General features: G+C 39.2%; 1 protein-coding gene across 12 annotated transcripts in view; it reads left to right on the top strand.

The window, feature by feature from the left end:
* Nucleotides 1–15,889, top strand: part of TMEM135 (transmembrane protein 135) — a 378,153-nt gene that overhangs the window by 93,348 nt on the left and 268,916 nt on the right. For 9 of the 12 annotated variants that reach the window (XM_042855993.2, XM_065581687.1, XM_005287516.5 and 6 more), the window contains one exon: nucleotides 5,802–5,835. In XM_042855993.2, the coding sequence (XP_042711927.1) occupies nucleotides 5,802–5,835 (34 nt within the window). Of the gene's footprint in view, nucleotides 1–1,238; nucleotides 1,405–5,801; nucleotides 5,836–15,889 lie in introns of all 12 variants that reach the window. The other 3 variants (XM_065581686.1, XM_065581682.1, XM_065581684.1) reach the window with 1 other exon arrangement.

Here is a 15,889-nt window from a genome sequence, read left to right as displayed (position 1 = left end):
AGGCCATTTCTCCAGTTTGTCCAGATTATTTTGAATTTTAATCCTATCCTCCAAAGCACTTGCAACCCCTACCAGCTTGGTATCATCCGCAGACTTTATAAATGTAGTCTCTATGCCATTATCTAAATTACTGATGAAGAACTGGACCCAAAACCAATCTCTGAACGATCCCAGTCAATATGCCCTTCCAGGTTGACTGTGAACCACTGATAACTACTCTCTGGGAATGGTTTTCCAACCAGTTATGCACCCACCTTTTAGTAGTTCCATTGTATTGCCCTAGTTTCTTTATGAGAAGGCCATGCGAGACAGTATCAAAAACATAAACTCAAGATATACCACATCTACCGCTTTCCCCCCCATCCACAAGGCTTGTTACCCTATCAAAGAAAGCTATTAGGTTGATCTGACATGATTTGTTCTTGACAAATCCATGCTGACTGTTACGTATCACCTTACTATCCTCTAGGTCAGGGGTGGGCAAACTACGGCCCACCCAGATGCGGTCCACCAGGTGTTTTAATCCGGCCCTCTAGCTCCAGCTGGGGAGCGGGGTTTGGCGCTTGCCCTGCTCTGGCACTCCAGCCAGGGAACAGGATTGGGGGCTGCTCTGCATGGCTCCTAGAAGCAGCAGCATGTCCCCCCTTCGGCTCCTACATGTAAGGGCAGCCAGGGGGCTCCGTATGCTGCCCCAGGCGCCAACTCCACAGCTCCCAATGGCCAGGAACCGCGGCCAATGGGAGCTGCAGGGGCAGCGCCTGCAGACGGAGCAGCGCGCAGCAGAGCTGCCTGGCCGTGCCTTTGCATAGGAGCCAGAGGGGGGACATGCCTCTGCTTCTGGGAGCCTCTTAAGGTAAGTGTCGCCTGGAAGCTGTATCCCTGAGCCAACCCCCTACCCCAGCCCTGATCCCCTTCCTGCCCTCCGAACCCATCGGTCCCAGCCTGGAGCACCCTTCTACACCTCAAACCTCTCATCCCCAGCCCCACCCCAGAGCCCACACCCCCAGCCAGAGCCCTCACCCCCTCCCACACCCGCAATCCCAATTTTGTGAGCATTCGTGTCCCGCCATACAATTTCTATACCCAGATGTGGCCCTTGGGCCAAAACGTTTGCCCACCCCTGCTCTAGGTGTTCGCAAATTGATTGCTTAATTATTTGCGCAATTATCTTTCCGGCTAATGGAATTAAGCTGACTGGTCTGTAATTCCCCAGGTTTTCCTTGTTTCCCTTTTTATAGATGGCACTATATTTGCCCTTTTCCAGTCCTCTGGAATCTCTCCTTTCTTCCATGACTTTTCGAAGATAATCACCAATGGCTCAGATATCTCCTCAGTCAGCTCCTTGAGTATTCTAAGATGTATTTCATCAGGCTCTGGTGACTTGAAGACATCTGACTTTTCTAGGTAATTTTAATTTGTTCTTTTCCTATTTTAGCTTCTGATCCTATCTTATTTTCACTGGTATTCACTATGTTAGACATCCAATCGCTACTATCCTTTTTGGAGAAAATTGAAACACAAAAGTCATTTAGCGTTTCTGTCATTTCCACATTTTCTGTTCTCCCCCGCTCTCCATTGAGTAACGGACCTACCCTGTCTTTGGTCTTCGTCTTGCTTCTAATGTATTTGTAGAATGTTTTTTCTTGTTACCCTTTGTCTCTAGCTAGCTTAATCTCATTTTGTGCCTTGGCCTTTCTAATTTTGTCCCTAAACACTTGTTTTATTTGTTTATATTCATCCTTTGTAATTTGACCTAGTTTTCACTTCTTGTATGACTCTTTTTTGAGTTTCAGATCATTGAAGATCTCCTGGTTAAACCAGGGTGGTCTCCTCCTTCCTGTCCTACAAAGTGGGATAGTTTGCTCTTGTGCCTTTAATAATGTCTCTTTGAAAAATTGCCAGCTCTCTTGAGCTGTTTTTCCCCTAAGACTTGCTTCCCATGGGATATTACCTACCAACTCCTAGAGTTTGCTAAGGTCTGCCTTCTTGAAATCCATTATCTTTATTGTGCTGTTTTCCCTCCTACCATTCCTTAGAATCTACCATCACATCATCATTTTCAACTAAGCTGCCTTCTACTTTCAAATTCTCAACCAGTTCCTCCCTATTTGTCAAAATCAAATCTAGAACAGCCTCTCTCCTACTAGCTTTCTCCACTTTCTGAACTAAGAAATTGTCTCCAATACGTTCCAAGAACTTGTTGGCTAATCTGTGCCCTGCTGTATTATTTTCTCAACATGTGTGTGGGTAGTTGAAGTCCCCCATCACCACCAAATCCTGTGCTTTGGATGATTTTGTTAGTTGTTTAAAAAAAGCCTCATCTATCTCTTCTTCCTGGTTAGGTGGTCTCTAGTAGACCCCTCCCATGCCATAACCCTTGTTTTTTACCCCTTTTGTCCTTTCCCAGAAACTTTCAACTAGTCTGTCTCCCATGTCCTTCTCAACTTCAGTCAATGTATACATTTTTTATATATGAGGCGACACCTCCTCCCTTTTCCCCCTGCCTTCCCTTTCTGAGCAAGCTGTACCCTTCTATACCAATATTCCAGTCATGCATATTATCCTACCAAGTCTCTGAGATGCCAAGCAAAGGGACACAATGAGAAATGTATGGCTAGCAGACTTATTAAGTGCAATAAGATGTTTCAAAAATATATTAGGAACAAAAATAATCCTGATGTTGGTATTGGCCCATTACTAGATGCAAATGGTAGAATTATCAATAAGAATGCAGAAGAGGCAGAAGTGTTTAAGTATTTTTGTTTAGTAGTCAGGGAAAAAACAGATTTTAGACTGTCGTCATATGGTGATTACTCTTTCCATTCCCCTGGTATCTGGAGAATGTTAAAAAGCTACTAAAGTTAGACATTTTAAAATCAGCAGGTCCAGATAACTTGCATCTAAGAATTTTAAAAGAGGAGCGTGCTGAGCGTTAATGTTTATTTTCAATACACCTTGGAATATTGGGAAGGTTCCAGAAGACTGGAAAAAGTGCCAGTTTTTAAAAAGGATAATGGGATAACCTCGAAAATTATAGAAGAACAGGAGTACTTGTGGCACCTTAGAGACTAACAAATTTATTAGAGCATAAGCTTTCGTGGACTACAGCCCACTTCTTCGGATGTGCATATGCATCCGAAGAAGTGGGCTGTAGTCCACGAAAGCTTATGCTCTAATAAATTTGTTAGTCTCTAAGGTGCCACAAGTACTCCTGTTCTTCTTTTTGCGGATACAGACTAACACGGCTGCTACTCTGAAACCTATCGAAAATTATAGGCTGATCAGTCTGGTAGAATAATGGAGTGGCTGACACAAGACTAGATTAATAAAGTATTAAAGGAGGGTAATGTAATTATTATAAGTTTGGTTGGTAAAGGTAATAGTGTTGACATAATACATTTAGAATTCTGTAAGGTGTTTCACTTGGTACTACATAACATTTTGATTAAAAGTAGAATGACCTAAAATTAGCATGGCACACAAATGGATTAAAAACTGGCTAACAGATAGGTCTCAAAATGTAATTGTACATGAGGATTCATCATTGAGTAGCTTTGTTTCCAGTGGAGCCCTGTAGAGAATGATTCTTGGCCCTACACTGTTGACCTTTTTATCAGTCACCTGAAAGAAAATGTAAAAGTTTTACTGATAATTGCAGATGATGGAAAAGTTGCAGGAATGGTAAATATTGAAGAGGACAATCTGGATCACTTGATAAATTGGACACAAGCAAACTGTTTTAATATGATTAAATGTAAAATATATATCTAGGAACAAAGAATGTAGGCCATACTTACAGAATGGAGGACTGTATCCTAGGAAACAGTGACTTTGAAAAAGATTTGGGAGTGGTGGTGGTTGATAATCAGCTGAACACAAGCTCCCGGTGTGATGCTATGGCCAAAAAGAGCTAATGCAATCCTTGGATGCATGACCAGGAGAATCTCAAGTAGGGATAGAGAGGGTATATGACTGTTGTATTTGGCACTGATGCGATTGCTGCTGGAATACTGTGTCCAGTTGTGATGTCCACAATTCAAGAAAGGTGTTGATAAATTGGAGGGGGTTCAGAGAAGAGCCATGAGAATGACTAAAGGGTTAGAAAATATACTTTATAGTGATAGACTCAAGGAGCTCAATCTATTTAGTTTATTAAAAAGAATGTTAAGGGGTGACTTGATTACAGTCTGAGTATCTACATGGGGAACAAATATTCAATAATGGGTTCTTCAGTCTTCAGTCTATAACATGATCAATGGCTGGAATTTGAAGCTGCACAAATTCAGATTGGAAATAAGGCATAATTTTTTAGTGGTGACAGTAATTAATTATTTGAACAGTTTTACCAAGGATTGTGGTCTATTTTCCATGACTGATAATTTTAAAATCAGGATTGGATTGGTAAAAGAAATTCTCTAGGAATTATTTTGGGGAAGTTCTGTGGCCTGTGTTGCACAGACGTCAGACTAGATGATCACAATGGCGCTTTCTGGTCTTGGAATATATGAATCTATGAAGACAGAGAGAGGCTAAGTGGCTTGCCTATTTTTTTTGTCCAGTCAATGGAAGAGTTTCTTCTGGCTCCCCGTCCAGTGCCGTAACTACAAGATTGGTGCCAGTAGTTTGTTTTGAGGGAGTCATATTTGTTGTTGTTGATGTTGGATAGACAACTGCATTTATGAAGTGGTTGAGGCACACTTTCCTATATAGCATAAGAAATGAACAATCTAAATTTGTGCATATCAGAAATGATTTTTTAAAAAGTTGATGTAGAAGTATTGATAAACTCTATCATATAATTGTGAGAGTGATCACACAGCTCTTTGATTATCACATGGATATCACCACGTAAGGTTTGTATGCACACAGTCATCCTCAATACGTGTATGTATGTAACCTTATATATAATCTGTTTATAAAAATGAGATATGTAAAGTTGTTTTGATGGGTTCTTTTATGCTTGTCTTAAATACCAAACCACAACAGGATAATGTTCCAAAAGCATTTATTTTGTCATTTGGGGCCCAGCAGAGGGAAGACCAGAATACAAGTTTGTATAGTTTATTCTCTTACAAAATATTATGTGGCTCAGTTTGCAATTTTGCAAGGTCTGGGTTCCTCCTCATTTGCTCTGCCAGGCAGGATAATGACCAATTGCCAGCCAGGATTTTTCTGCTGTCTAGTGCTACTTCTCCTGCCTTTTCCATTTGTTTTGTGCTTTAGGGCAACCTCTGTAACAGTGTCTGGCTGCCATGTGCGTCTCAACACAGTGAAGGCTAAAGGCAAGAGGTGGGAACACCTCAGCTGCGCCTCTTACAGTACTGTTTTTCAGTGGAATGAGACAACTCTGAAACAATTTCTGGAGCTGTAACAAAACTAGTCATTTAAATTGTCCAAAGGGGAGAGAAGCTTATCTTCTGTGGCAAAGGTGTTCCCCAAAGTAGTAGTGGGATAAGTTGGAGTTTGTAGCATGGTCTTTGATGCTATGGAATATAAATCCAGTCTGCCAAGCTTCTGTCTAAGAATTAGAAGCAATTATCACTGAACTGCTTTGGAGCAATGTTTTTGAGCACAGTGTTACTGGCATGGTTTCTCCCATGGTTTCTGTGGAGACGCTTGTATTTTTTCTGTCATGGATAATGCTTGAAACCTACATAAGTAAACCAACCCTATCTTCTAGAGACCCTACGAAAGCTTTCTGTGTTTGTTACGTTGTGATATTAAACTGTAATTTGTTTCAGCGTGAGGGGTGATTAATATTGAGGTGTCTTATGCACTAATCTGATCATTTCTGTTTATAGGAGAGGTCTGCTTACAATCTACATGGCTAATTTGGTAAGTAATCCTTTCTTCCAAGAATAAAATTATATATGGTATTGGAAGTACATATTGTAAATTAATTTTAATAATTTAAGTTAATTGTCTTTTTAAACCTTGAATTTTTTTAATTTTCAGATAACTAAAATTATCTTAATGCCAAAAGTTTGACAATTCCTTTTTAAAAGCAAATAATTTCAGAGTGAAGATTGAAACGTAATTCACTATACGGTGCTTAGATTCTCTTCTAAGCCCTAAGACAGTTGCTCATCCTATGTACCATATCAACAGCAATTTAATTGTAAAGACATGTAAAGAACTTTGTGTTTGATTTTGTGGATTAGAGGATAGTCCCTCAAATTGCCTTGCATTTAAATTGTATTTTTAGTTAATTGATTTATATTGTGTGCTATGCCTGAATACACATATTTTACCACATGGTAATCTCTATATTAAAATTGCTGTATAATCTATACTCTGTAAAATTCCATTAAAATCAATGATATGTGTTCAGTTTATTTAAATGGTGCATTGCAAAGTAAATGTTATAATTTTACTTTTAAATGTCTCATAATCATACTGCTCAGAATGATGTTGATATTCCTCAAGCAATATTCAGCCTTGGTTTTTCTTTTTTGTGTGATTTTTTTTTTAAATTGATTTTTGTGAAGGAAAAATAACAAAAAGTGTTAAAAGGATAAGGATTTACAGCTTGTATATGTTCCTGAATACTGTAAACTTGCAGGATCTCCAATAAAATTAGTTTTACAACTTGTCAAAAGTGTACAAATACAAGACAAAGCTATGTAGACATAACATGTGGTGGTGGTGACTTACAGTAATAAAATAGGAGAAGACATTCATGATAGGAAGAAAAAAGAATTAACGTCTGACATTCTTCAAGCAGTCTGAATGTTGGGTTTTTTTCATCCAAATGTATCTAGAAATGGGGGCCATATATCTTTGAATTTATATAATTGATCTCAGCTGCGGTAAGTTATTCTTTCTTTGGCTGCTCATTCAGACTGGACTGAAAACCACTGCTTTCTTACATATTTGTAAAATCACTTGATGATCATTGCATCCCTCAAGAACCAAAGTCTCTGTGGTGGAGTTAAACCCAGCTTAGCAGGTAAATATCCTAAAATATAATTTTCAGCATCAGCCTGGCTGCTGAAGTCAAGCACCATTTTAACGCTTGTCACCTCTTTCCAAAGCTGCCTGACTGTTGGGCAGGCCCATAGCATAGCTTTATTTTATTACAGCACCCACAAACATCAGAAGATAAGACTTTTATCTTGTTCAACATCTGTAGTGTCCAGTCCACTTTAAATAAAATCTTTTGTTTTATCAAGCGTAGTCTGATTCAAAGCAGCATTTTAAACATAACATCGTATGTTCTACCATTGAGATGCTTTTAAGAGTAGTGGTAAATCCTCTTCTAATGCTTTCACAAAGAACTCTAAACTAGTGGAGTTCATCCTCATTAGTAAATCATACATGTAGAGCCTGGGCCTGAAGAATTTATGAAATATTTCTAAAGTTCCTCAGTAGTTCTGGGGCCTCTGGCAATCCTATGTGTCCATGTCAAATTGATGTAGTAATAAATGCCTTCGTTGTAAGTGCTGCCACTCAGCTGAGGGTGGCAGTTCATAGTACTGCTTTGGCATTAGAATAGGGACAAAGGCCTCACTACTGATTAATTGGAAAGTCTGTATGATACCCCTACTCCGCCATTCCTTCCAAATGATAGGTTTGTTCCTAATTTGTAAATCCGGATTGCCCTGTATAGGCAATTGTCCACAAAACTGAGGATGTAACTGGTAACTCGTAGCTAGGATAGTCCAGACTTCCATGCAGCGACGACTGTGTCCCCGAAGACTTGGTTATCCGAGACCACATTGTTGGTCGTGATGTGAGAGGTTGGGCTAGAATATAGCAGTTGGATCCAGAAACTAAACATAGGTTTTATACACCACAATATTTGGATTTGGACCAATCCTCCAGCTCACCCTTTCAAAATCCTTTTCTGTGTTTAAGGCTAGAATGACTGGGGTTCATCATATTTGACAAAATATTGATATGGCAGTGAAAGCTTATCAGAGCCATAATGACCTCTGACAAACCCAGCTTCTTTTGGGTGTATGATAGATCCCATAATTTCTCTAGTCTCCTTGCCAAAACTTTTGCCAATATGCCAATATTTTGACATCACTGTTAACAAGTGAAATTGGCCTATAACTGGAACAAAGTGTGGCATCTGTTCCTGGTTCACTAAGGCCGTGCTGGTTAGAAAACTGACTTGTTTTAAAGGGGAAGTGAAGGCAGCTGTAATTAGAGTGTATGTGTGCATAAGAAAAGGGAAGTTGATAGAAATGGATATAAATCAGAATATAGGAAATGTGGAAAATTGACAAGAAAGTAAAAGGAGTTTTTTAAATTTGTTAGGAACAAAATGAATCCTGATGATGGTATTGGTCCATTACTAGATTGAAATGAAAGAATTATGAATAATAATGCAGAAAAGGCAGAAGTGTTCAATAAATATTTCTGTTCTATATTTGGGGAAACACAGATGATGCAGTCTCATCATATGGTAATAACACTTTCCATTCCCCTAGTATCTCTGGAAGATGATAAAAAGAAACTACTAATGTTAGACATTTTAAAATCAGCTGGTCCAGATAACGTGCATCCTAGAGTTTTAAAAGCACTAGCTGAGGAGCTAAATTTTGGAGCACAGGGAAAGTTCCAGAGGACTGGAAGGAAGCTAACGTTGTGCCAGTTTTTAAAAAGGATAAAAGGGATGACCTGGATAATTATAGGCCTGCAGCCTGACATCAGTCCCTGGCAAAAAATGAAGTGGCTGATATGGGACTCAACTAATAAAGAATTAAAATGAGTGTATTGTAATTAATGCAAATCATCATGGGTTTATGGAAAATAGGTCCTGTATATTTGGTATATTTTTTTGATGAGTTTATAAATTTGGATGATAAAGGTAATGTTGCTGACGTAATATACTTATAGTTCTTTAAGGCGTTTGACTTGGTACCAGATGACATTTTGATAAAAAGCTAAAACTATATAAAATTAACATGGAACACATTAAGTGGATTAAATGTAAATAGGGAATCATCAAGTGGGTGTGTGTTCAGTGTGATTCCCCCCTAGATTGGTTTTTGGTCCTATGCTATTTAATATTTTTATCCATGACCTGGAAGAGAACAATAAATCATCTCTAAAGATTGAAGATGACACAAAAATTGGGGAAGTGGTAAATAATTAAAAGGACAGGTCACTGTTTCAGAGCAATCTAGATCACTTGGTAAACTGGTCGCAAGCAAACAGTATGCGTTTTAATATGATTAAATATAAAAGTATACATCTAGGAACAAGGAATGTATGCCCTACTTATGTTATGGGGAACTTTTATCCTTGGAAGCAGTGACTTTGAAATTTTTTTGGGGTGATGGAGAATAATCTGCTGAACACGAGGAGGTTACTTACTGTAACTGAAGTTTCTTCGAGATCTGTGGTCACTATCTGTCCTCCTTCCCCTCTGCCTCGGACTTGACCGCACTGCGGTAAGAGGAAGAACTGGAGTGGGGTCGACCCCACACTGCTCCTTGTACCCTTGGTCAGGAGCATGAGAAGACGTACCGCGCATGTGTCGATCCATGGACGTTGCTTGGAAAAAAAGTCCAGATTCAGGTGCATGGTATGCATGCACACCCACGTGTGAAATAAACACATCTCGAAGAAGCTCCAGTTACAGAAATAACCTTCGCTTTTGTGTAATACAATATATATGCTTTAAAATGTGATCCACTAGGAACTTTCCCATCCTACATTAAAGAAAATAGAATAGGTTGCATTCCAAGTTTCCTCTGGAATTTGAAAAGTGGACATTAACATTTTTTTTAAACCGGGATTTTTAATAGAATTGTCATGTCATAGGCCTTTAACTACATAAGCTAACAGAGCTTTGGCTTCCGAATAAAAGTAATCTAGTCTTGCAAGATTTAATATTTTTCTTCCCTAATTGTGTAAAAGCAATTTGCTCAAGCATCTTGCAGAGGAAGTGTAGATTATAAGATTGATAATAATTAATAGGAGATGTTATCCATTTGGAAAGGACTTTTCAGGGCAGGAGTTCAAAAGACTCGTTTAAAAAAATCATAGGAATAACCTAACGGTTTTTTTGAATTATTGGGCAAACGTTCCTTTTAAATAAAATGTAGCATTTGGTCCGTGTCACATTAGTTTTTAAGCTCCATACCACAAAGAATTCTGAGAAGGATACAACAGAGAAGTCAAGTAGTGCAACAACATTTAATGGAATCCTGAACCTTCTCTAGAATGTGATGGTTTGGGATTAAGAATTCTAATCACAAAACTGGATGTATTTTGAACAATAGTAAAATCAGAATAACAGGGGCCCTGCTTGATCAGCTCTGTTTAACTGTGATATATATGTATAATATATGTATGTATGTATATGTACATATAATATGATTAATGTTCTCTTGGTTGTGTTGCTTTGCTATAATACAAACACCTCTACATGCCTGGTGATTTGAATCTTCATTAGTTTATAGTTTTAATACATTTATCCTTAGGATTGAAAGAATATCCTATTCAGGAGACTTGTAAAGTTTAATATTTAATGACAACACTTAGCTTTGAGAAGTTAAACAAGATGTATCTTAAGTGAATTACTAAGCAGTACAATTGTTTAGCAGAAGTAAAATGGGAAATTATATATTGAGCTTTCTTGCACTTTGGTCAGAAGAAATATTAAAAAATTGAATAAAGACTAATTACATATTTTATTAATTCATTACATTTTTCTGATGTGATTAATAAAATTGGAACAATAATACTAATTTTTTCTTATAGGACTGTTATGTTTATCCTATGCAGATGTTTTGTGGACAAAGTATTTATATAAATTGTGCTTCAGACTTTGCTAAAATCAGTATTTAGGTCTGAGCTGTCAGTTTTGTTTTACTTTATAGAGGTTTTTGTACATTGCTACATACATAAATTTGTCCATTTAAAAAAATGAGAGATGGGTAGTGCTAGTTTTTTAGATGTTATAACAATTACTTTGCCTATTGCTGCAGTGAGTTTTGACAGCCACTTTAAGAGTTCTGAATTCTGAGACCATTTCTATCATTGATATGTTGGTGCAACTCTTATCAATCCCATTGGCAGAACTGGGCCGTCTGTGTTCAGAGAACGAACCTAATCTACAATATGGGTGTAGTGATATTTATCTACCTCCTAGGGGCGATTGATGTGATGTTGAACAATTTGGGTAGTGAAATGCAGCAAATTGTTAAGGCCAATGAAAGAGGTTGGAACAGAACTCCTGCTTCCTAGCCTTATGCTCACTCTAGTAAGAAGAGGCATATTTAGTAAGCCTGGTGTTTGCTAGAAATATTTGGTCAAGGATCGTGGCAAGTTAGGAGTAGTTCAGTGACGAGCTAAACTAACTAGCTGCACTTTTATACTAACATAGAATGCCAGTTTGAAAAATAAGTTATTTCAGGGGAGGAAAAAATTGACTATTTAATCTTTAATCATCTTGACTTCAGCAGTTACCAGTCTAGTTTAACAGATAAGATCATGAGCTCTGTTTTCTAACTATAGGAACTGTATTTTTGTTACTGGGTTTTTGAAAGTAACTAAGAATTAGAAATAAGCAGAGGACAAGATTCTGTAGAATTTTATTTTTGATAATCAGAATCTAAAATAATCAACAATCTCGTAAATCAGTGCAAAGATTTTACAAGTAAAGTAATATGGTTAGATCTAAAGTTGCTGAGAATCTGGGAATTAGAATCTTGAACCAGTTGCAATATATGAATCAACATTTCTGTAATACCAAGGAAGAGAGTGTTACAGTGGTTGGTCCTGGAGGCCACCCAGACACGTACAAGCCTTTCCAGTTCTATTTTGGATTGCACATGTTGAAGTAAAGACATTTCTAAGATGGTAAATGAAGTATTGCAACTGATCCTCTAAGGATAATTTGGGATCAAAGGGAACCCCAAGGTTCCAACAAGAGGTGGAAAATGAAACATAATCACCAAAGTTGTTTTTGGCTGAAAAGGTAGAAAATATTAATAGATAAGGGAGACCAATAAATAAGACACATGGCTGTTAGATTTCAAAAAGTTATGTCATAATGTATTGTGAACTAGGAAAACATTCAGCATTAGTAGAAATTGCCGTGAATCTTCAAATTAATTTTAGATGGTGGTAAGGAAAAACATACTTAGCACTTGTAGAAGGAATGTTCTATATTAAAGACAAAGGCATAGAATGTCAAGATAAGTAAAAGACTAATCTTGCTTAGGGCCAACTTGATATATTGGCTATTGGGGAAATATACACTTTCTATAAAACACACAGCTATGCTTAACATTGGAAAGCTAACCAAAAGAAGTGGGTTAGCTAGCACCCACTGCTCAACCAAAATAACTATAAAAAGCGCATAAATTAAACAACTTTGATTTTGTCCCTCTTTCCCCCTTTATCCCATATACTACCTCCATGTATCTTATCTGAAATTTAGTCTGTAAACTCCTTGCGTTGTGAACCTATAATTTGTGTGCACTTATTATATGGTGCTGTACTCCTAATAAACTTTTCTTTTTAAAGTGCTCTACAAAAATTAACTAAATCTCAGAAGATGCCTGTGATGTAGACAAGTTTATCCCAATTTTAGAGATGGGGAAGCTGAGAAACAGATTTGTAAAGGACACAGATCTGAGTATCATGGATCTGAGTCAGTTGCAGAGCCATTATTAGCTCTCAAGATTCCTGGGTTTGTCAGAGCACTAGATTATGCCTTCCTGTTTAAAAATAAGACTGATCAGAAGCGTATAAACATAAGAGAGCATCAGACTCTAAACCTTAAGGACTCCATGGTATTGTGTAAACGTTTCCCCCTTCAGTCATTGCTTACGCATTTATCATTTACCTAGCTTCAAAAACATATGCCTTAAAGATTAAGACACATTCTCTACCCTAAAGAATGTAGGCAATGAAAGCAATAATGAATACACTTATTTTTGAAGCAGCCTCTCTGCAGCTGTCCACTAGCCCCACCCACAAAGATGGTTAGGGCCAAATTCTGACACCATTATTTGCATGGGGTAGAAACTTAACTGAGTTACAATGTTTTTATTATGGGACAGATTCTGACACTCTTCTTTTTGTAATTTCTAAAACAACATTAAAACACTATTTAAAACACCCCCTTTAAAATTAATTAAAAGAAAATTGAGGGATTGTGATGTACAAACACAAAAGCCATCAGGAAAAAAAGACTGTAGGCTGTTTTGGGCAGGGTTGATTCAGTGGTTAGGGCACTCACCTAGGGCTTTGGAGACCAGGGTTCAATTTCCTGCTCTGCCGCAGACTTCCTGTGTGACCTTGGGCAAGTCACTTAGACTCTCTATGCCTCAGTTCCACATCAGTAAAATGGGGGATAATAATTCTTCCCTACCTCAGGAGATGTGAGGATAAATATATGAGAGATTGTGAAGTGCCTTGAGATCTACTGATGAAATGTGCTATATGAGCCAGGTATTAGTATATTCTGATCGTACTGCATGTAGTACAATGGGGTCCTGAGCTGGTGGGGCTCTAGGTATTACCACAATATAAATGTTAACGAATAAAGATCAATATGGGGCAAATGACTGTCATTCAAAAAAACCACAATGTTGAGCAGAGGTGGACTGAGGTGGATTTCACTAGGGCAGTGGGTTTCACAGTATTTCCTCCTGACCTTACTTGCAGTGGTTAGTTCCAAAGATCAAAGGGCAACAGTAAATATTTAAGAGCTGATTCTTAGCCCTGTTGCACAGAAACATCTACAAGTTCTTGCTCTGACTTCCTCCAGCATGAGGGGAATAGAGAATGCTGTGCTGGCTCCTGTGCCTCCCTCCCTGCAATCCTTCATTCAGGGGGAGAGTTTGGAGTGTGCTGCTGAGAGGCTGTTGCCAACGCACAAGTTAGAGCAGCCCCCAAGCTATCCTCTTTTTTCCTTCTCCTGGGTCGCCCTCGGTGGTTGGGTGGGAGCCTACCTCTCTAGTGTCCTACATAGTGCTGGGCATCCCGCGTCTGACCCTGATTTTTGGGGGATGGGATGATTCTGCAGCCTCATGTCTGAGCCCCCAGCCTGATAGGGCTGTGCATTTGCAGTGCCTGAAGCTCAGCCACAGGAGATGTTTCCTTGAGTCTGCAAGGCAATGGGGAGGTGTCCTGTCCAATAAAGGGACAGAGTTACGAAGTCTGCTGTGGGTATGATTGCTCTGCAGAGATTGTAGGAATGGAGGGTACAGTAAACCCTAGGGGAAGAGTCCAGTGACAGAGACCTGGACACTGGAACCCCCGAAAGGGCAGTGATCACTGCAGTGCTAAGATCTCATTCCTGTCAGATGATCCACAGGGGAGTTCTGCATGGGCACACAGCCTTGAAGGGTTGGGGCCCAGGCTTGTAATGCTGCAGGGCAATGTCCCTCAGTGTCCTATTTTTCCTCATTTTGAGAGTCACTGTCCCTCATTTCAGAGTGTGGGGGTTGAGGTATGGCTGTCAGAGGGAAGTCATCCCTTGCTAGGCTCTCTCCTGGGCTTAGGCAGCACCAGTCAAGCTCCTTCCTGTTTTCCTGGGGCCTCACACAGTCCTGTAAGTCAGGCATTGGAGCAACCAGTGTTACTTGCCCTGCTCCTCTTTGATGCAAGAAGAGGCCGACAGGGAGCTTCTGAGCAGGTGCAGCAGGGAAGAGACAACAGCTGATTAGAGCATTCCTGGCTAACATCAGAGGTGCCCCCACGGATTACAGAAGACGCTTCTGGAGTCTGTTGCGGAAGCCGTGGCTTAGGAAATACATTTTGAATTTTATAATTAAATCAAATGTCTTAAGTCACCCTAAAGGGCCACAGGTTAAATACTATGAGGCTTCAGCATTAGTTAATACAGCCAGACAAAGAAGATGTAACCCAGTGCAGTGTGTGGAAAATGAGGGAAATAAGACACCTGGAAGAAATTTGATTGACAGTAGAGAGGAGACTCTTAGACAAGTGGAAGACTATTCCAGTCGTAGGTAGCAGTGTCAGGGAAGTCGTGATTTAGAGCAGTGGTCTCCAAAGTGGGGTGCGCAAGAGGATCCTCGGGGGTGCGCGGCAGGAGGAGCGCCTTTTTTTTTTTTGCGCTTCGGAAAAAATGGTAGAGCCGGCGAGGCAGGGGGTGCGTGCTCAAAATTTTTTTACTGATGGGGTGCACGTGCACGATCAAAAAAGTTTGGAGACCACTGATTTAGAGAATGAGAGGATATGAATGGAGCAGTCGGAAGAAAAGGTGATGAGGATGCGAAACTTGAATTTGATGTGATAAGAGACTGGAAGCTATGTAAAAGGAGTTGATATGACAGAAGAGGAAGATGAATTTAGCATTGGCATTTTGGACAAACAATGGAGGAGAGGTGAGAACTGGGGAGGGTGAGAAAGGAGTCTATTGCTATCCAGGTGGAGCATGGCATGGACAAGTGTTGGAGATAAAGGATGAATTTTGGTGAAATTGAAGTGGAAGAAGTAATTTAGCGAGACACCATATGCTGACAGAAAATGTAGACAAAAATGCAATTGAGGCTATGAGTCTGGGTGATGGAAAGGATAGTGGAGTTGTCAGTAATAAGCTGGAGAATAGTTACGAGGAAAGATGAATAGTTCAAGCTTTCTTTCTCCAAACTGAAGTGCTGATGGTGGGGCATGTTGTGATAACTGGATCTACAAATTTACCCAAATTGTGAGCTCAGTTGTAGGAAGTGAGTGAAAGTTCATAAAAATACACAGTACCTATAACAATAAATGTTGATGCGAAAAGGTGCAAAAGGGAGACAGACTGAATTAGTCAAAACAAAAAGGCCTATTGATATAATTCAGTGACTGTGTTAAAATTAAGCCTGGTAAACGAGAAGTGTGTGACCAGAAAATAATGAACCAAAATTGGCATTTCAGAAATGAGATGTAATTGGAGGACAAAATGAGGTGA

This window comes from Chrysemys picta, chromosome 1 (assembly GCF_011386835.1).
Source record: "Chrysemys picta bellii isolate R12L10 chromosome 1, ASM1138683v2, whole genome shotgun sequence".
Lineage (NCBI taxonomy): Eukaryota > Metazoa > Chordata > Testudines > Emydidae > Chrysemys > Chrysemys picta.
The sequence above is the reverse complement of the archived record's forward strand: the minus strand, read 5'-3'. Positions and strand labels throughout refer to the sequence as shown.